This window comes from Anabrus simplex, chromosome 2 (assembly GCF_040414725.1).
Source record: "Anabrus simplex isolate iqAnaSimp1 chromosome 2, ASM4041472v1, whole genome shotgun sequence".
NCBI classification, from domain to species: domain Eukaryota; kingdom Metazoa; phylum Arthropoda; class Insecta; order Orthoptera; family Tettigoniidae; genus Anabrus; species Anabrus simplex.
The window spans coordinates 194,568,553-194,589,432 of NC_090266.1; the positions used below are offsets into that span (position 1 = coordinate 194,568,553).

At 38.7% G+C, this 20,880-nt stretch overlaps 1 protein-coding gene across 1 annotated transcript in view; it reads left to right on the forward strand.

Moving 5' to 3' along the window:
* Nucleotides 1-3,809: 3,809 nt before the first annotated feature.
* The window catches only part of LOC136862739 (2-aminoadipate transaminase), a 147,207-nt gene continuing 130,136 nt past the window's right edge, over nt 3,810-20,880 (forward strand). Inside the window, exons 1-2 of the mRNA XM_067138966.2 lie at nt 3,810-4,166; nt 16,442-16,557. Of these exons, the coding sequence (XP_066995067.2) occupies nt 4,005-4,166; nt 16,442-16,557 (278 nt within the window). The 5' untranslated portion in view covers nt 3,810-4,004. The remainder of the gene's footprint in view (nt 4,167-16,441; nt 16,558-20,880) is intronic.

Genomic DNA, 20,880 nt, shown 5'->3' on the forward strand with positions numbered 1-20,880 from the left:
GACTCGTACCAAAAAGGCTTAATAAGAGGGTTACACAAGACAAGAAATTGTACAGAAAAACTAAAGTTGATGAATTTGGGACTTACCTTAAATCACAATTCAGTTGTTGGATAAGTGAAGGGAGTAACGTGGATACACTTTGGGCTAAATTTAAAGGAATTATTTGGGAAGGAGAGAAGAGATTTGTACCTGTTAAGAAGGGTAAAATGACCTCAGACCCTGTTTATTATACAAGGGAAATAAGAAAATTAAAAAGAAAATGTAGAATAGTAAACAGGAAAATCAAAGAGGGTAGGGAGAGTAGAGAAACTAGAAAACAGCTAATGAGGGAACTGAATAGAGTGAAAAAGGAAGCAAAAGAGAATTATATGAATGGCATACTTCAAGAGGGTAATGACCACAAAGGGAAATGGAAAAAGCTGTATTCATATATCAGGAATCAAAAAGGAAAAGGAGTCCAAATTCCTACAATGGTGGGAGAAGGGGGTGAACACTATTTAACAGATACTGAGAAAGCAAACCTATTTAGTAGGGAATTTAGAGATTCAGTCGATGATTGTCAAGAGTTGGAAACTGAAACAGAAGATAGAGAGGGAGAGAGACAGAGGGAAACAAGAAGCTTCTCATTCACAAACGAAGATATTTTCAGAGAAATCCAACTGCTTCAGCAAGGAAAAGCTGCAGGAAGTGATCAAATTACTGGGGAGGTATTAAAGACAATGGGGTGGTACATAGTGCCTTATTTAAAATTTCTCTTTGGCTATGTCATAAATAATAGTGTAATACCAAAGGAATGGAAGGAATCTATAATAATACCAATTTATAAAGGAAAGGGTGATAAAAGGAAACCAGAGAACTACAGACCAATCAGCCTGACCAGTATAGTTTGTAAAATTCTGGAGAGTTTAATATCAAAGTACATCAGAGGGATATGTGATGATAAAAATTGGTTCATGAGGAGCCAGTATGGATTTAGAAAGAAATTTTCTTGTGAGGCACAACTGGTGGGATTTCAGCAGGACATATCAGATCAGTTGGATTCAGGAGGTCAGTTAGATTGCATAGCCATAGATCTTTCCAAAGCCTTTGATAGAGTGGAACATGGAATATTATTAAAGAAATTGGAGGGAATAGGATTGGACGTAAGGGTTACACGTTGGATAAAAGCATTTCTAAATTCAAGGGTTCAGAAAGTCAAAGTAGGAAATAATGTATCGCAGGAAGAGAAAGTTTGGAAGGGAATTGCACAGGGTAGTATAATCGGTCCGTTACTTTTCTTAATATACGCAAATGATTTAGGGAACAATATAACATCAAAAATAAGATTGTATGCAGATGACATAATTGTTTATAGAGAAATAAACAACATTGAGGATTGTTCAGAATTACAAAGGGACCTTGAAAGTATCCAACAATGGGTTGAAGAAAATAATATGAAGGTTAATGGAGGCAAATCAACTGTTACAACTTTTACAAACAGGAGCTCTAAAACTGAATTTGAATATACTTTGGATGAGGTAGTTATCCCAAAAGATGGCAAGTGCAAATACTTAGGTGTGAGATTTGAAAGTAATTTGCACTGGAAGGGTCATATTGATGACATTGTTGGGAAAGCATACAGATCATTACATGTCATAATGAGGCTACTTAAAGGATGCAACAAAGAATTAAAAGAAAAAAGTTACTTGAGTATGGTTCGTCCATTATTGGAATATGCAAACAGTGTTTGGGATCCTCACCAAGAATACCTAATAAAAGAAATAGATAGTGTGCAGAGGAAAGCAGCAAGATTTGTAACAGGGGATTTCAGGAGAAAGAGTAGTGTATCAGAAATGTTAAAGGAACTTGGTTGAGAAACTTTAAGTAAGAGAAGGGAGAAAACTAGACTTACAGGATTATATAGAGCCTATACAGGAGAAGCAGCATGGGGAGATATCCGTGAGAGGCTTCAGTTGGAAAATAATTATATCGGCAGGACTGACCACAAATATAAAATTAGAAGGAATTTTAGCAGAAGCGATTGGGGTAAATTTTCATTCATTGGGAAGGGTGTGAAGGAGTGGAACAGTTTACCAGGGGCAGTGTTTGATCCTTTTCCAAAATCTGTACAGATATTCAAGAAGAGAATAAACAGCAACAGAGAAAATAAATGAAGTGTTAGAGGGCATTCGACCGGTGCAGGTTATTGTAAATAAAAAAAAATGTGTGTGAATAAATTAATTCCATCCCCTGGTCTAAGGAGTTTGGACAGCCAAAGTAGGGGACTGCCTGTAGGGGTGAAGTACAGTGGGGACTTCGAGGGCCCTGGGACCGCTACGGTAGCTGTGAAGGCCCTTCAGGAACTCTGAAAAGTGGTGGCAAAAGGGGCTCTGGTTAAGACGCAGCAGGTCGTTATGCTACTTAGGATCCAGAACGGGTAAAAAAAAAAGTAAATAAATAAATGCAATGTAAATATTAATGTTATACCAGTTTCATAGTATCATTTGAAGCAATTCCACATACTGTATATCAGTTGACTATATTTGTAAGTAGTACAGGAGATATTATAATTAGAATTTTGTAAACAATATAAATTTATTAAGGATGAGCTGTGTGTTTAATAGAAAACATTGTTAACGTAAATTGTATAATATTGTATTATAGGAAAAATTTTCTTCTCTTGTTAATTTAATATTTAGTGCTTGACAATAATGTATTTTAGTGTACCATTTGCCACCGAGGTAGACACCTCATTTGCAAATAAAGAGATTTTGATTTTGATTTTGAAGATAACTTCTATTATCATTTACAACCAACACTTTTAGTTAAACCTTGGTTTATACGAGGATCTTATACTAGACGACATATTATTAACATCATTCGGTTACGGTTTAATCATGCCCTTACACCACAATATCGATCACGTTTCCATTTAACGCAGGATACAAACTGTTTGTGTGGTACAGATATCCGTAATGGCGACTCCAACCACATTTTCTTTGAATGTTCTTTATATGCTAACCCCCGTAAAAAACTTCTGACTAACCTCAAGCGACTTAAGCAGGTTTTTCCTACCAGTGTTTCTTGTTTGCTCTGTAATCCTACAGTCGAGATTATTCGAGTGTTAAATTTGTTTCTAGATGAAGCCAATATCGTGTTATAATTCTGTCTGTAATATAGGGTGAGAATTACTCATGCTTTTCAAGGTTCCATTTGAGTGATTCCTCATATCATTAGTGTATTACTTGTGAGTGCTATTTTGGATTCTTCGTGTGGGTGAAGCTTTAGACGCAGTGTGCGAAGTTTCCCGTACGACAACAGGCTACTATAGCAAAATGGGTTTGTTATGTGATATAGTGAAGTGCAGTGTTTTGTGTTTTTCTACTTGCCAGCGCAAGCATCAATTATTGAACTGACATTTTTCATTTATACTAGTGTGTTTACATGAGTAATCGAGTATTGACTGGGTGAAATGTCGTAGACACAGCCCATAAGCATCAGCAAGCAAGCAAGCAACGTTGAATGTCAACTCTTACATATATTATCTTTGATGCAGAAGAAATGTGTGTCCTTTGCCCCTTTCGCTTTGCCCCTCTCTTTGCTTTGCCCTAAAATTTTGTCAATCCCCAAGGATATTCATGTTAACTATTTTCTCATCCGTGGCAACTTCCCTTTTCATTGCATAAATAATTGAAAGATGATAGGATTAATTTCTAGATACGTAAAGCTCTTGAGGAAATTACAGTTCATTTTCTCTACCAGTGCAATCTTTGTAGTTTTCTTGAACATCGCTGCAGTTCATGAAACTACTATAGATGATAGCGGATGATAGTAACGTGTACGGAAAGGGAAGTATTAAAATAGACCGTAACCAGATCTTTCTGCTTTAGATGTTTGAGTCAAGGTCACAATTTGAGCCCATTAAGATAAGGATCGACCTGTTTATCATTTGGGTTATGTCATGAATAGACCAGTGTTGTCTCTACTTGTCGTTTACACAACTAGCCTGAGTGTATTTTATTGAAATGACTCGACGCGTGGAAGATCCGTATCTTCGGCATCTGTTTGATGGAACTCCAAATAATGTATATTCTACGGAAGTTACGAACCTTTCAGCTGGAGCACCTGGACCTGACCTTTTAAAACTATGCACTGACTCGTTTACAGAAGCTACTCTTCATAGAATGGTACATAACTATTTCTCACTACGAACCGATGTTAAATAGTCAACGCCTGTTAATATGCAGCTGCTTTCGTAATACTATAGGGGCTGTGCCAAGTGAATGGGGAGTTGCTGTTGTAGCACCAGGGCACAAAAGGAAAAAAAGAAAAAAGAAAAAGGGTGATAGCCTAACTGTAGGCCTGCAATAGATTATTTAGAAGAAGGGTGATAGCCTAAACGTAGGCCTGCAATAGATTATTTCATGCCAGTGAGCTTGACGTGTGTTGCATGTTAGATCTGGCAAAGTACGCTTTCGGTACGCTTTCGGTACTCTTTCGTCTTACTGTAGACGCGTTTGCGAAATTACTGTTGACCTATCCAAGCCTTTTGATAGAGTGGAACATGGGAGGCAACTGATTAAAAAAAAAAAAAGGGCTGTTAGACTAGACGAAAGATGATATGGGCGACTGAATTCCTAGAAGTTAGAACTCTGAGAATTATTATTATTAATTATTTTTTTTTGCTATAGGCTTTACGTCGCACCGACACAGATATGTCTTATGGCGACGATGGGACAGGAAAGGGCTGGGAGTGGGAAGGAAGCGGCCGTGGCCTTAATTAAGGTACAGCCCCAGCATTTGCCTGGTGTGAAAATGGGAAACCACGGAAAACCATCTTCAGGGCTGCCAACAGTGGGGCTCGAACCCACTATCTTCCGAATACTGGATACCGGTACTGGCCGCACTTAAGCGAGTGCAGCTATTGAGCTCGGTGAAGGATTATCTGATCCTATGATATTTGAGAATGTGTTCTGCAACGTAGTATTATTGGGTCTTTATTTTTTTAATATATCTGTAAAGAACTAGATTTACAGATAAGCCTTTTTTTGTGGATGATGTTATACTGTTTACAGTAATACATAAGTTACAGGATTGTGAGTGACTCCAAAAAGACTCAACAATATTGTGAAATGGACAGCAGACAATGGTATGATGCTAACGGGGTGAAAAGTCTTGTTGTAAGTTTCACCAAGAGAAAAAGCCCTCTCAGGTTCTTTTATTCTTTTGATGGTGTGAAAGTACCTGAGAGGATCACTGTAAGTACCAGTACCTACCTAGGTGTTAATGTAAAGAAAGTTCTTCATTGGGGTAATCACATTAACAAGGTTGCAAATAAGGCATAGGACTACAGATTTCTTCATATGGTTATGATGATATTTAGGGTTGTTATAAGGATGTAAAGGAGAGGGTGTTTAAGTCACTATAAAGACACAGTTTAGAGTATGGTTCCAGTTTATGGAATGCTCACCATGATTATGTAATTTGTGAACTAGAAATGATCCAAAGGAAAGCAGTGCAATTTGTTCTGGGTTATTTCTGACAGAAGGATAGTGTAATGAAAATATTGCAGACTTGGGAGGAAGGTGATGAGCTGCTTGACTAAGCAGATATTGAATTCCATAGGGAACCTGAAATATTTTTTCCAAATGAGTAAATTTATAATACCAATATAGTTGGTCCATTATTGGACATTATAAATTTTCCAGCTAACTCATTCCTGGTTGCCAGCGTTTCACCCCAGTGTGCTAATTTGGGCTCATCAGTTGGTAAATAGCACACCTACCAAGACGCATGGCTAGTGCATACTGTGGAGGCAACTCCATAGGCTACTTGGAGCCACCGGTTGTGCCAATGCACTATGAGAGACTTTGTCTCATTTTCAAAACCTGATGCCTGCCTGGCCATCAGATGATAAAGATGTTGATTCCCATAGGGAATCTGAAATATTTGTTCCGAATGAGTAAATTTATAATACCAATATAGTTGGTCCGTTATTGGACACATTTAGACCAATATACTAATCCCAATTTTAACCTGAATGAAATAACAGAAAAAACAAACATCTTATACAATGCCACCTTCCCTTAAAATGCTAACTTCTATTCAGATAAGATTGTTAATCAACACCATAAACACACCTTCCAGCCTCTTCTGCCCACAGCCCCTCCTCTTTTCCCCATCTCCCTCCCCTCCTACACTCCAAGCAATAGCTCGTCACAAGCGAAAGATGACTCGCAGTGCACTTCTAGCAGGGCCGCCAGAAGCAACCGTACAAGGACTTGAGGGAGTAAGTTATAAAATTAACATTCACAATCTTTTATTTCGCATTCACCTCAGCTTTCTTCAGCACCATTATTTCCTTTTTCAGACATCCAGTTCACAACTGTCACCTCAGTCGCAATAGATGCAGCATGACAATTCTTCAGTTCATATTTCAACAAGCCATAAATAACCATTACAAGGACTAAGGATGCTTCCCCTTAGTCAAACTATATCGTCTTGCTATAACAGCTGCAAGTGGGTTGTTAATTACAACATTCTGTGTATCAGTTCAAGATAACATGCAGTACTCATATTTTATGTGTACAACAAGTGCACAACAAGTCTCGTAAACAACCCTATTTTACTATGAAAAAATATGAAATAACCGTGAACTGTGCCATTTTAGAATTTAGGGAATTTAGGATTATAATTAGCTGAAGATGGCCCATAAGAAGGCCAAAAATAGTAGTGTAATGTGACTTGAAATATAAATGAAGGCTATAGTTTTGTACGTATAATGCATTGATTAGGTGGTAACATCCCATCCTTATATCTTGTGATTTTTGATTCATACATAGTTCTTAGGAAATTATACTTTGGAATTTTAATGACTATTTTCAGAATAGACTCTTTAATCTGTGTGTTAAAAAGTCTCATTGTGTGATGCTGCCCTGAATGGAAAACATTGTGGTACTCTGTGGCTGATGTGAGACCAATCCTGTAATCCTGGGCTGAGGGCTGGAACTGTGAGATTAACTGAGGAGCTGTCCGAAATGGGAAGCAGCAGACCTGATTAAGAAGGCAAAACTTTTTACAACTGGCTTTACATCGCACCGACACTCATAGGTCCTATGGTGACGATGGGATAGGAAAGGCTTAGTAGTTGAAAGGAAGTGACCATGGCCTTAATTAAAGTACAGCCCCAGCATTTGCTTGGTGTGAAAAATGAGAAACTACAGAAAACCATCTTCAGGGCTGCCAACAGTGGGATTCGAACCCACCTTCTCCTGGATGCAAGCTCACAGCTGCGCACCCCTATGGCCAACTCACCTGGTAGATAGCAAAACAATATAATTGAGAGCATTGTCATGCTGACCACATGATATCCATTTGTTTGCATGCCATCTGTCTGCTCCAGTTGTCCTTGTTGGCCAAGAAATTTAATGGACTGTATGTGCCACAGATTTTTCTTTTACGTAATGTATAGCTGATGTGTGAAAAGTTAAAAAAAAAAAATCACCTAAGTGTGAGATGAAACAATCTTAGGACTGCATGGCAGCTGGCATCTGACCTCATAGCAGCCACTGCAACAGTTGTATTAAGCCAAACACTGTATAGAAGCCTTAGTCAAAGAGGCTTTTACTGTCAGTGACTGGCTGTATGTGTATCCCTGATGCGTGTGAACAGAAAAAGACGTCTAGAGTGGAGTCAGTAAGGTGCCACCTGGAGAGCCGAACTGTGAGCCAATGTTCTGTTTACAGATCAGTCCCAATTTGGTCTTCAGAATAATTCAGGATGGATCCACATCTGATGACATCCTGGAACATGGTTTCGTCCCTCAAACATTGTGAAAAAGGACTAATATGGAGGTGGATCAATAATGGTGTGGGGAGGCATTATGATAATCACTCAAACATCTCTCCATGAAGGGTAAACTGGCAAGGTTTGATGGCCGTCTGGCATCACGACATGGTTTTGGCACCTTGTGTTCATTTGTTTTGAGGTATTGTGGACCCAGATTTTGTACTGATGGACGATAATGCGCTCCCTGATTGAGTGCAACTGGTTGATGTCTTCCTGCAAACTGAACATATTGCTCTAGTGGCAATGTTGCAATTATTATTATTATTATTATTATTATTATTATTATTATTATTAGGATGGGTGATATTATATAATTTAGGTTCTTCTTCTTATTATTATTAAGACCGCTACATGGCGGTAAATTACATCTGCTGTCATTGTCATTGCTGACAATGTGACCTGGACCATTGTCGCATGTAGGCAAGTGCATGGGATTTCTGGCGATACAAATGATACACTTCCGTGCATTATTGACCTTATTATAGAGGTGAACAATTGCATGGTCAATGTCATTCCTATTGTTTATTTCAAATGTGTTTAAGTTTTTTTTATATGCCAGGAGAATCTACTGTAATCTATCATTAAGTTCTCCAAAGGAAAAGATGGCTCTTGAAAAACGAACCCAAGAAAGATTAAAAATGATTGGTTTATGATCAGAGTAATCACATTATGAACAGTAAAATTATTGGTCTCAACTCCTTTTTCACCCCACCGCCATTAAGTTGATTTACCTCCACCCCCAAAAAAATGAAGGCGTGTTTCTTTATGTTTAAAGGAGATTCCAAATACCAATATTCACGTCTGTTACCTTCAGTTTTGAGATATAAGTATCCCCATAAAAAGAATTAACTTTTTTCACTTCCTTTCACACTCCCTCCCTCACCCTCTTAAGAAAAATTTTCCGGCAAAAATACTTGTTTCTTTAATAGTAAAGGTTCTTCTAAATACCAAACATCACGACTCTAACATCTTCAGTTTTTGAGATATGTGTCCTCATTAAAGGAATTCAACTCCTTTTCAACCCCACCCCCCAAGATAATTTCCCACAAAAAACACGTTTTTCTTTGTTTTTAAAGGAGATCCAAATACCAATTTTCATGTCTGTAACAATGTTAGTTTTTATTAGATTAATAATTAATTCAATTAATTTTTCAATTGTTTCATCCCCCCCACCCTTCATTGGATTTTCCGAGAATACATGTTTCTTTAATTTTAAAGCAGATTCCAAATACCAGTTTTCACATCTGAAATATCTTTCGTTTTTGAGATAATAGTATCTTCATACAAACAATTCAACTAATTTTTCAATTTTCGACCCCCCTCCCTCTTTAAGTGGATTTCCAATAACAAAAAGTACATATTTCTTTATTTTTAAAGGAGTTTCCAAATACCAAATTTCACGTCTGTAACATCATCAGCTTTTGATATATCAGCATCCTAATTAAAAGAATTCAACCCCATTTTCATTCACTTTCCTCAAGTGATTTTACCGAAAACAACAAATACATGTTTCTTTATTTTTAATGGAGATAAAAATACCATTTTCACTTCTGTAACATGTTAAGGTCAATCGCAATACAGTCCATTTGACCTCCTGAATCAAGATATCTACTATATCTTGCTGGAATTCTACAAGCTGAGCTTCAGTGAAATAACCTTTCCTAAAACCAAACTGCCTTCTATCGAACCAGTTATTAATTTCGCAAACATGTCTAATATAATCAGAAAGAATGCCTTCCCAAAGCTTACATGCAATGCATGTCAAACTTACTGGCCTGTAATTTTCAGTTTCATGTCTATCACCCTTTCCTTTATACACAGGGGCTACTATAGCAACTCTCCATTCATTTGGTATAGCTCCTTCAACCAAACAATAATCAAATAAGTACTTGAGATATTGTACTATATCCCAACCCATTGTCTTTAGTATATCCCCAGAAATCTTATCAATTCCAGCCGCTTTTCTAGTTTTCAACTTTTGTATCTTATTGTAAATATCATTGTTATCATATGTAAATATTAATACTTCTTTAGCATTAGTCACCTCGTCTTTCTGGACATTTTCCTTGTAACCAACAATCTTTACATACTGCTGACTGAATACTTCTGCCTTTTGAAGATCCTCACATACACACTCTCCTTGTTCATTAATTATTCCTGGAACGTCCTTCTTGGAACCTGTTTCTGGCTTAAAGTACCTATACATGACCTACTTGACTTAATTCCTCTCATTCCCACTGGAACATAGGGCATCCGTGAAACGTCTCCATTGTGGTCGTCGACTTGCCAATGCTTCAACTTCCTTCCAAGTCTTCCCTGCTTCAAGAGCCTCCTCTACAGACCTCTTCCAGGTCTTCCTAGGATGACCTCTCCTCCGTGCCCCTTGCAGATTCCACTCCAGTGCTGTGCGTTCTATACATCCCATTGGTTTTCTCAAAGTATGACCTATCCATTTCCATTTCCTCCTCTTGATTTCCACTGCGACTGGAACTTGGTTTGTTGCTCTCCATAGCTCGTCATCGGATATAATTTCAGGCCATCTGATGTTTATTATGCACTGTAAGCAACAGTTTACAAATGTTTGCAAGAGATTAGTGATAGTTTGTGTAACCTTCCAAGTTTTACAAGCATACAGAAGGACTGATTTAACATTTGTATTGAAAATTTTTATTTTCGTTTTTCTTGAAATGGTGTTATTCTTCCATACTCTATACAGCTGCATGAAGGCTCCTTTTGCTTTCCTTGTTCTGGCTCTCACATCCTCTTCTGCCTCTCCTTCTCTCATCACTACACTTCCCAAGTAGGTAAATGTTTTAACCTCTTCAATCGCTTCTCCTGCCACAAACAATCTTTCATCAATTTTAGCATTTACTCTCATTTCCTTGGTCTTAACAACATTTATATTGAGTCCTGCAGCCTCTGCTTCCTTCCGTAATCCTTCTAACTTGTGTTTCATATCACTAATTCTTGAAGACAAAAGACAAATATCATCTGCAAATTCTAAATCTTCCAGTCTTTCCCCAATTCCCCATTGTATTCCTCTTTTCCTTCCACCCAACATATTTCTCATAACATTATCGAGCACCACTAAAAAGATTGTTGGTGAAAGAACGCAGCCCTGGCGAACTCAAACATTCACATAATCTGAGAGTTTTCCCTCATGTACTACTTTACATCTATACCCTTCATACACTGCCTTCATGAGATTCAAGATCTTATCCGGTACTCAATATTTCACCAAGGTCTTCCACATTATGGTCCTATTTACTGAATCAACCGCTCTTTCGAATTCTATGAATGTCAAGTACAATGTGGCCTGCCATTCATTACTTTGCTCTAGAATTATTCTTAGCGTATTTATTAGATCAACGCAGCTGCATTGTCTGCTGAAACCAGCTTGTTCTTTTCAAAGACGCTGCACAATTGAGTCTTTTACTCTGTTCAGAATTATTCTAGAGAGAATTTTACTTGGTACGCTCAGTAGTGTTATTCCTCTCCAGTTCTTACACACTGTGGTGTCACCTTTTATGGAGAGTGTCATAATCAAGCCCTCTTTCCAGTCAGCTGGAATTGTCTCTTCTTTCCATATTTTCCCCAGTAATGGTAGCAGCAAATTAATGGTGGCCTCTTCATCCACTTTTAGTATTTCTGGATCTCTATACCTGCTGCTTTACCATTCTTTAATTGTTTCAATGCTAACCTAACTTCATGCCTTGTTGGGGGATCTAGCTTTATTCTTGAGTCTTCACTACCTAAGCCTTCATTTACTTCTTGCATTTCCTGCTCATTTCCATCATCTTTGTTTAAAATTTCTGAAAAATACTCTTGCCATCTTTTCAATTGTTCTTCTTGTGATAACAGAATATTTCCTTGCTTATCCCTCACTGGTTTACTCTTTCTATAACCTCCTCTTGACAACTTCCTTGTAATAGTATAGAGTTGTTTCACATCACCCTTCTTCTCAGCTTCCTCTGCAATTTTTTCCTGCCGGTCAATCCATCTTCTTTTATCGCTTCTCACACTCCTTTTAACCATTTTGTCAATTTCTGAATATTTAATTTGGGCTTCTGACTTCTGCTGTCTTGTTCTGCTTTGGTTTACTATACCTTTTGCCTCTTTTTATTTTTCAATTAAGTCCCATGATTCTTCAGTCATCTGTCTTTCTGTTGATAGCTCCTATAACCAATTACTTTTTCACATGTTTGTATATAGGTGTTCTTAACATTTTCCGAAGTTCTTTCCACACTCAACACTTCCTCTTTTTCGAGATTTGAAAGGACTTCAAACCGATTTTTCAATTCCAGACTAAATTCTTTCCTCCTCTTTTCACTGTTTAACCTTTGTATGTTGAGCCTCTTTTTTCTTGTTGCATACTTCTTCAATGCAGCCTTTATTTTCATTTTAAACTCAGCTACTACTAGATTATGATCACTACCAACATCAGCTCGTCTTCTATTCCTCACATCTGTCAATGATCTTCTAAATTTCTTGCTAATAGCTACATGGTCGATCTGATTTTCTATTTTGTGATCTGGCGATACCCATGTAACCTTATGACACCTTTTGTGAGGAAAGATTGTCCCTCCAATCACCATATCCTGGCTGACACACAAATTTACAAATCTCTCTCCATTATCATTCATTTCATCTAATCCATGTTTCCCTATCACATGCTCTAGTCCCTTATTATTTGATCCAATCTTTGCATTCATTTCACCCATAATACTAGCAATATCTCTTTTATTTATATTCTTCATAGTTTCATTCAACTGATAATAAAATTGATCCTTCATGTTGGCATCAGATACTTCTGTTGATGCACAACAAACTACTATTTTTACATTTCAAATTTTACCTTGGAATCTAGCTGTCATCATTCTGTCTGAGATGGGATTCCATTCAATTAAACTGTTCTTGGATGTCCTATTTAGCAACATACCCACTCCATTTCTCCATTCAGCATCCTCCCCAGACTATCCAGAATAAATAAATGTATTCCCATTTTGCGTCATGATCTCTCCAAAATCTCACCACCTCACTTCATTTAAACCAAGAATTTCCAAGCCATAATTTTGCATCTCTTTCTCAACCTGCTTTAGTTTACCTTCTTCTGTCAAAGTTCTAACATTCCAACAACCAATTCTCATTTTCCGTTTTGGGCCAAAGTTCGTCATCAAGGTATCCATCCGGTGTTGTTTCACTTCAGTTTCTTTAATTAAGTGGATTTAAGATGTGCCAGTTATTAGCCCACAGCACCCGAGCTTGGTGGTGGGGCTGCCACCTGAGCCTCCAAGCCTGCCATTTTCTGTAGGGGTTGTCTCCCTTAGCCTTTGAAGATCTCTCTTCACCACAAGGCAGTGGTTTCCCCCATTTCTTTAACCCCAAGGGAAAAGGGTTGCCTCGTCTGCCAGATTTGCCGTTCCAAAGGTCTCCTTCTCCGCCGCATCTGCCATTGAGGACTTCACCAGAGCTCCGTTAGCCGTCACTTTTCAGGGTTCCTGAAGGACCTTCACAGCTACTGTAGCGGTCTTGGGGCACATACAGTCCCCGCTGTACATCACCCCTACAGGTAATCGCCTACTTCGTGCCGTTGCCCGCCTCCCACGACGTGGACGAGGGGTTGGACTTAGGGGAGGCACCTATACATACCCTTCCATTTTTCACTAAAATTTGTATGACTGCCAGTTATGCTTGCCATCATGTTATCCTTAGCTGCCTTCTTTGCTAGATTCAATTTCCTAGTAAGTTCCTTCAATTTCTCCTTACTTCCACAGCCATTTCTAACTCTATTTCTGCTGCTATTTATTATGCTCAGCACCTAGAAGGAATTGAAAATGTCGTCAATGACTTGGATGAAACAAGCTTCCTGCATCGCCAAGGCCAAGAAATCGCTCGAGTGCCCGACCCTCGTCACTTCCCTAGCATATATTGACACATTTTTGTTTTATACCAGAAGCTATTCTCCAGTTGTAAAGCGCAACCTTGCCACTCAAAGATTCCTTGGATATTACTGGCAATGTTTCCTGGGCCATTGGGAGTGGCATGTTCTTAGAAGCTGCAGAAGATTCTTCAACGCAGTCCTGGTTTTGAAGATATGAAAGTCATCAATTCAGTATTACAGGGAGAAAAGTACTCAGGAAAATTACCCCTACAACCTGCTGCATTACCATCTATGTACTATACTTCAATGACGTCATGTTCCTTTGTAAGAACTTTTTCGTCATATAAGAATGTGTCACGTGACAACAGGAAACCATTTACGCCAGACAATTTGGGTATCTACGTTGTTATTTACTGCAATGCCAAAAAATAACTTACAAAGGAAACAGTAAAGTGTATTCTCCGTGTGTTTTTATGAATATGACAATGTAAACTTTTGTGAAATAAGTTCATAAATAAAAACAGAAAATTATTGCTGCTGTACTGATCCTGGAGAATACAAGAAACCTAAAGAATACAAGAAACCTAAAGTGAAGGTTTATGCCACCTAAAAATCCGGGCCCTAGTGATCACACATCCTATTGAGAAGAAGTAACCCATGTTCTGGCATTTGTGACATTGGATACACAGTGGATACATTTTGCAGTAAAGCAGACAATGGTGGTTTGTGACTGTTCCTTCATCAACAACAAATCAACAAATAATGTTACAGGCTTTACTTTGTTTCTACTTTTTATTTGACTATACCTGATTCTATTTTCTGATTACCGGGTGAGTTGGCCGTGCGACCAGGGGCACGCGGCTGTGAGCTTGCATCCGGGAGTTAGTGGGTTCGAATCCCACTGTCGGCAGCCCTGAAGATGGTTTTCCGTGGTTTCCCATTTTCACACCAGGCAAATGCTGGGGCTGTACCTGAGTTAAGGCCATGGCCGCTTCCTTCCAACTCCTAGGCCTTTCCTGTTCCATCGTCGCCATAAGATCTATCTGTGTCGGTGCGACGTAAAACAACTAGCAAAAAAAAAAAATCTGATTAAAAGAAATTACAGGAGGAAAGGATTTCATTTTGTTGCTTTAATTTTGGACCCTTGTATATATGTCATTTAAGAATTTTCTTGTTTTGTGTGTCAGTCATGTGCAGAATAAGAAAATGCAATTTTTACATTTTTGTCATAGACGTACAGTACGCAAAACTTTTAGTGATACTTCGACTTCCTATTGCTGAATCGGTAGACCTCAGTTATCTTCGAGATTCGTATTGGCAACCTCTGACGCAAAAAATATGAATCGATTGTGCATTGCCGTGAGACATCTGGTGGTATAATTGAAACACTTTAAATACTGTTGTTATTTACACAGCAAAGTCAAAATATAGGTTAAGCTTGAACATGAGTGAGGAAAATCCAGGTACATCACAGGAACAACCTAGAACTCCTACACGGAAGCGACTGTTTAGAGAAATTAATAACCATCGATAATACTGTCGATTCAATTCAGATTTCATTTCCATTCAGTTGGCAGTATTATCAGAACCGGGTTAGCTCCCTTTTTACTCCTCAACCCCGTAAAACAAAGTATCGCTAAAAGTTTTGCGGGCTGTATGTATGTATCTATGTACATCCTGAGAAAACACTTGAACAGAATTTAATGAAAATTGGTATTTAAGGTCAGAGAATAAGGCACTGCAGTCAAGGCTATAAATAATTTTATTCATGCTGTCTGAAATAGTAGTTTAGGGGAAAGTCTGAAAATACATTTTTGAATATCTCCGTTAAAACTAGTCCTAACAATAGATACTACATAAGAAAAGTTGTAGTACAAAGCATTGTTATGATGAGTAATAATGGAGTAGAATGGTTTCCAGTCTGTGCCTATCTCAGAGCAGGTCTAAGCAGATGTCTGGATGACATGCAATCTAGGGTAGTAACCTCACTGAGTGGAATAGTCTAACTGGGGAGATAGATAACATCCTTTCTTATATTGCGATTCTTGCCAATCATGCATATTCTGATAACTACTTGTAACTGTCAGGCTGGTCCGTATTAGTATTCAAGCTACTGGACAAGTTGGCCGTGCGGTTAGGAGCTCGCGGCTGTAAGCTTGCATCCGGGCGATAGTGAGTTTGATCCCTACTGTCAGCAGTCCTAAAGATGGTTTTCTGTGGTGTCCCATTTTCACACTAGGCAAATGCTGGAGCTGTACCTTAATTAAGGCCACGTCCGCTTCCTTCCCTCTCCTAGGCCTTTCTTATCCCATCGTCGCCATAAGACCTATCTGTGTTGGTGCGACATAAAGCACATTGTTAAAAAAGAAAGTATTCAAGCTGTTATGTTCAAAATTCCTGTAGTTTATGACCGGATTGAAATGGCTGCGAGTTCTGTTTAGAGAAACAGTGGAATGGCTCAGGTTATCAGAAAATGGGGCTAGAGTGGACTAAGTGTAAGCCTCACTGAAGAAATAATACATATGGCTGCCAATTGAGAGGCTTTTTCTCACAATCTAAATGCGTATGCTTTTCTCAACGTGTGCTTTGAACCACGTACAAGGGTGACCTGTCAATACTGGTAGAATAGCAGGTCTCATGTAATATTGAAAAAGAAAAAGAAAACATATTTTCATGGTTGTAATTTCCCTTTTCAATAGTGTTCATAAAATTTTCAACTATATTTTGTTTCAGGAAAAGGAAAAGGAATATGCATATCTCTTTCAGTATGGCATAACATCTGGGCTTTGGGAATTTCGTCAAGAATTGGCAAAATTTCTTACTAAGCATTATGGGGAAGAAGTTCACAGGTATCTATTAATAATTAAATTAATTTTTTAGCAATTGAACGAACAGTTCATAGTGCCTTATACTGCATTGTATATATAAAGGGTGTATCAACACTCAATGGCAAAACTTCAGGAATAGATTCCTCATATAGAGGGAAGAAAATAAGTGTATAGAAACATGGGATTGAAAATGCGTGATTTCAGAGTAGTTATCCGACCTCTGCTTTGGCCACCACGCTTTCCTGTCTTAAACTCCCTGGGAACACGCAAAGTCTGTTGTGTGTTTGACTGCTGTTGATGATGAACCAACTCTTCATGTGCGCCATGTGACTGCCTCTTAGACAGTAAACACTATACCAGGCATTTTTGATAATGTTCAGCACTTAGTGTGAAGATGAGTGGAGGCTTGTATTCAGGCAGGAGGAGGTCACTTGGAACATTTCATCTGATACCTGAACAGTGTTCCGTCTGGCATTATAGACGTACTCAGTATAACAGTACAATAGTGGTGAGAGTGTTAGATTTCACTAATGTTACTAAAGGTCAGATAAATCTGTTGTAATTGTGCATTTCCTGACACATTTTGTCATACTTATTTTTTCTTGTATATATGAGGAATCCCTGTTGTTTTGCCATTGAGTTTTGATACACCCAGTATATAAAAGAAGAACTGAGATTAATTATAAGAAAACCAATGCCATCAATCTATGAAGAGGAGTTATGCAGGAGTTTCCCCTATCACTTACCATGTACAATATTGAAACAGTTTTCATCCTTAATGAGTTCTGTGAAAATAGGATAGCTTCTAAATTTGGTTATGGGCTGATGTCCAGCTTAAGCCCTCCAACAATTCTAGGTTTCATCAGTGACACTGTTGTCATTACAAAGGATGAGGTATCAGCCAAAGAACTCTCTAGATTGTACTGATGGACAGAAGAACGCCCAACTGTTTGGAGGAAACAGTTTTCCGGTGGAAAACGAACGAACTGTTTTTAAAAGTTACACCAAACAGTTTTTCCTTCAATACGAGTCCACCATTTGTCTTTCACTGTTCGCTAATGAGTAAATACTGATGTAACCTCAATGGAACTTTCCCGCGCTTTCGGAGCTATTCAGCTGAAATCGGCATTGTTCGGTAGTTAAAAACTCCCATTCCCTCGCTGTCAGATCGGCTGTTTATCTCGTATTTAGTTAGACAGTGAGGCAAGAGCTGTTTGAAAAAGCAGTATTTAGCCAAACAGTTGTTCAACGTTTACGCTTATTGCTGGCTGTTGGCAGGTGATATACCGGTGTTCTCAAAACAGTTTTAAAATGGAATGGTGTTAAGTTATTTTATAGTGAGGTGTGGAATTATTTCACGAAAAGTGAAAATGGTAAAGCGCTTTGCACATCTGCAAGCAACTTATTTCTTAAAAGTCAACTATTACCAATTTGGAAGGACATTTGCAAAGAAAACATATAGCAGTATTACTGAACTAACGTCTCATAGTGTTAAGGAAATACCGTCAGGGCAAAAACGACCAAGTAGGCGTACAGATGATAGAGAAAAACCTAGTACTAGCACTAGCAGGCCTGATAGCGAAGCCTCGACAGCTGATTCATGTGTCACGCCTAAAAGACAAAGATTAATTAGGTCGTACATCACCAAAAATGTTTCATCTGCCCAAAAGAAATTAACTGATCGTGACTTACTTGACTTATTTATTTTACATTATCAGCCCTTTAGTACTGTTTGAGGATAGAGGGTTTTCTAAACTTATGAAGTGGATCCCTGGCTGTGAATTATTACCTGGTAGAAAGACTATTTCAAATGTGATGATTCCAGCACTCTATCATCAACAGTTTTCTTTAATAAGAGACAAAGTGGGCAATGAAGCAGAGAGTGTGTGCATAATAACCGATTTGTGGACATCGTTAGTTGCAGAGAGTTAGACTGCCGTAACAGCGCATTACATTACGAAGGAGTTTTCCTTTGAAACTGTTTTACTGACATGTTCTACTTTTTCTGGAAGCCAGACGTCTGTTGTGTTAGCAAACGAAATTAAATGCATACTAGCCAATTGGAAGCTGAATGACAAAATGAATTTTTCCACTTCTGATAACACTAATAATATAACAAATGCGTTTGAGGAAATTTGAAGTGGGAACACTATGGCTGATTTGCTCATAAATTGAATTTAACTGTCCAGGGTTCTCTTCAGGAAATGCAAGTCACCATTGAGAAAATAAAAAAAAATGTCAGCTACTTCAGGAGAAGTGTACTAACGCTAGATAACGTCAAAAAGAGGGTGCGTAATGTAGTAGTGGACCTAATAGAGAGAAACGCCCAGACCAGCGAGAAGCAGAACAGTGACATTCCATCCTCATTTCCATCTACAACTGGTGCATTTCAGCCCTCTTGTCCAATAAGCACTTGGAGCATTTTCAATGACTTTATTACAGATAAACGTCCTCAAACCAGCCCTCTGTCACAAGCCATCAAGGAACTGGATTTGTATTTGAAAGATGACATTTTACCTCGTGTAAATGAAGCAAATGAATCTAATTGTCCCTTAGACGGGTGGAAAAATCACCAAAAATTTAGCACAAATATTCGTAAAAAGGTGCAATATAGTGACCACTTCAGTGCCGTGTGAAAGACTTTCTTCTTGAACTGGACTGATTATTAATGAAAGGAGAACAAGGCTGTCATCAAGAAAGGTCGAAAGGTCGAAATGTTGATGCTCGTCAATGTAAATACGAAAAATTTGTGCTTGAGTATTTTTCATAAAGGGTATCATGTGAAAAAAAAAATAAAGGGTAGCATAGTGATCACATCAGTGCCATGTGGAAGACCTATTTTCCCAAACTGGATTGGTAATTAATGCCGAGAACTAAGCTCACACAAAAACAGGTAGAAACATTAGTGTTCCTTAATGTAAATATAAATAATTTTTAAGTGTTTTCCCAATATTGGCCAATGGCCGTAGCCGTGTTGAAACACTGGATCCCATGAGATCTCCGAAGTTAAGCAACATTGGTCGTGGTCAGGAGTTGGATGGGTTGCCACGCGCTGTTGGTGGGGGGTAAGGGAATGGAGGAGCGGAAAGGAACTGGCCACCCTACCGCACGTAAACTCCGGCTCAGGAACACCTCTGCGGAGGTTCGGACCTGTCTTCGGGCAGAATTACCCGCTACCTACCCTACCTCCCAATATTGGGCATCTTATGAATACTCTCATTTTAGTGTGTGTATTTATTTATTCCTCCCCTGCGAACCATGTGACCTTGCCGCGGTGAGGAGGCTTGCATGTCCCAATGAAGCAGATAGCCAAGCCGCAGGTGCAACCATATCGGATGGGTATCTGTGGAGAGACCAGACTAAGGAATGGTTCATCGAAAGGGGGGTAGCAGCCTTTCGGAAGTTGCAAGGGCGGCAGTCTAGATGATTGACTGATATGGCCTTGTAATAATACTCAACATGGCTTAGCTGTGTTGATACTGCTACACGGCTGAAAGCAACGGGAAACTACAGCCGTAACTAACTCCCGACGACATGCAGCTCTCTCTGTATGAATGATGTACTGATGATGGCTTCGTCCTGGGTAAAATATTCCAGAGGTAAACTAGTCCCCCATTCGGATCTGTGGGTGGGGACTACACGAGAGGGGGCAATCATCAGGAAGATGGATACTGACATTCTGCAAGTCGGAGCGTGGAATGTTAGAAGTTTGAATCGTTGTGGTAGATTAGAGAATCTGAAAAGGGTGATGGATAGACTAAAGTTAGATGAAGTTGGTATAAGTGAAGTATGTTGGCAGGAAGAACAGGATTTTTGTTCAGGCGACTACAGAATTATCAACACAAAATCAAACAGAGGAAATGCAGGAGTTGGTTTAATAATGAATAAGAAAATAGGACAGCGGGTAAGCTACTACGACCAGCATAGTGAAAGAATTATTGTTGTCAAGATTGACACCAAACCAATGCCCACCACATTAGTGCAGGCCTATATGCCTACTAGCTCAGCGGATGATGAGGGAATCAAAAGAATATATGAAGACATAGATGATTTAATACAATATGTGACGAGAATCTAATTGTGATGGGAGACTGGAATGCAGTGGTAGTCCAAGGAAGAGAAGGTAATACAGTAGGAGAATTCGGATTGGGACAAAGGAATGAAAGAGGAAGTCGGCTGGTTGAATTCTGCACTGATCATAATTTAGTCCTTGCCAATACTTGGTTCAAACACCACAAACGACGGCTTTAAACGTGGACGAGACCTGGAGACACTGGAAGGTATCAAATAGACTTCATTATGATTAGGCAGAGATTCAGAAACCAGGTGTTGGATTGCAAAACT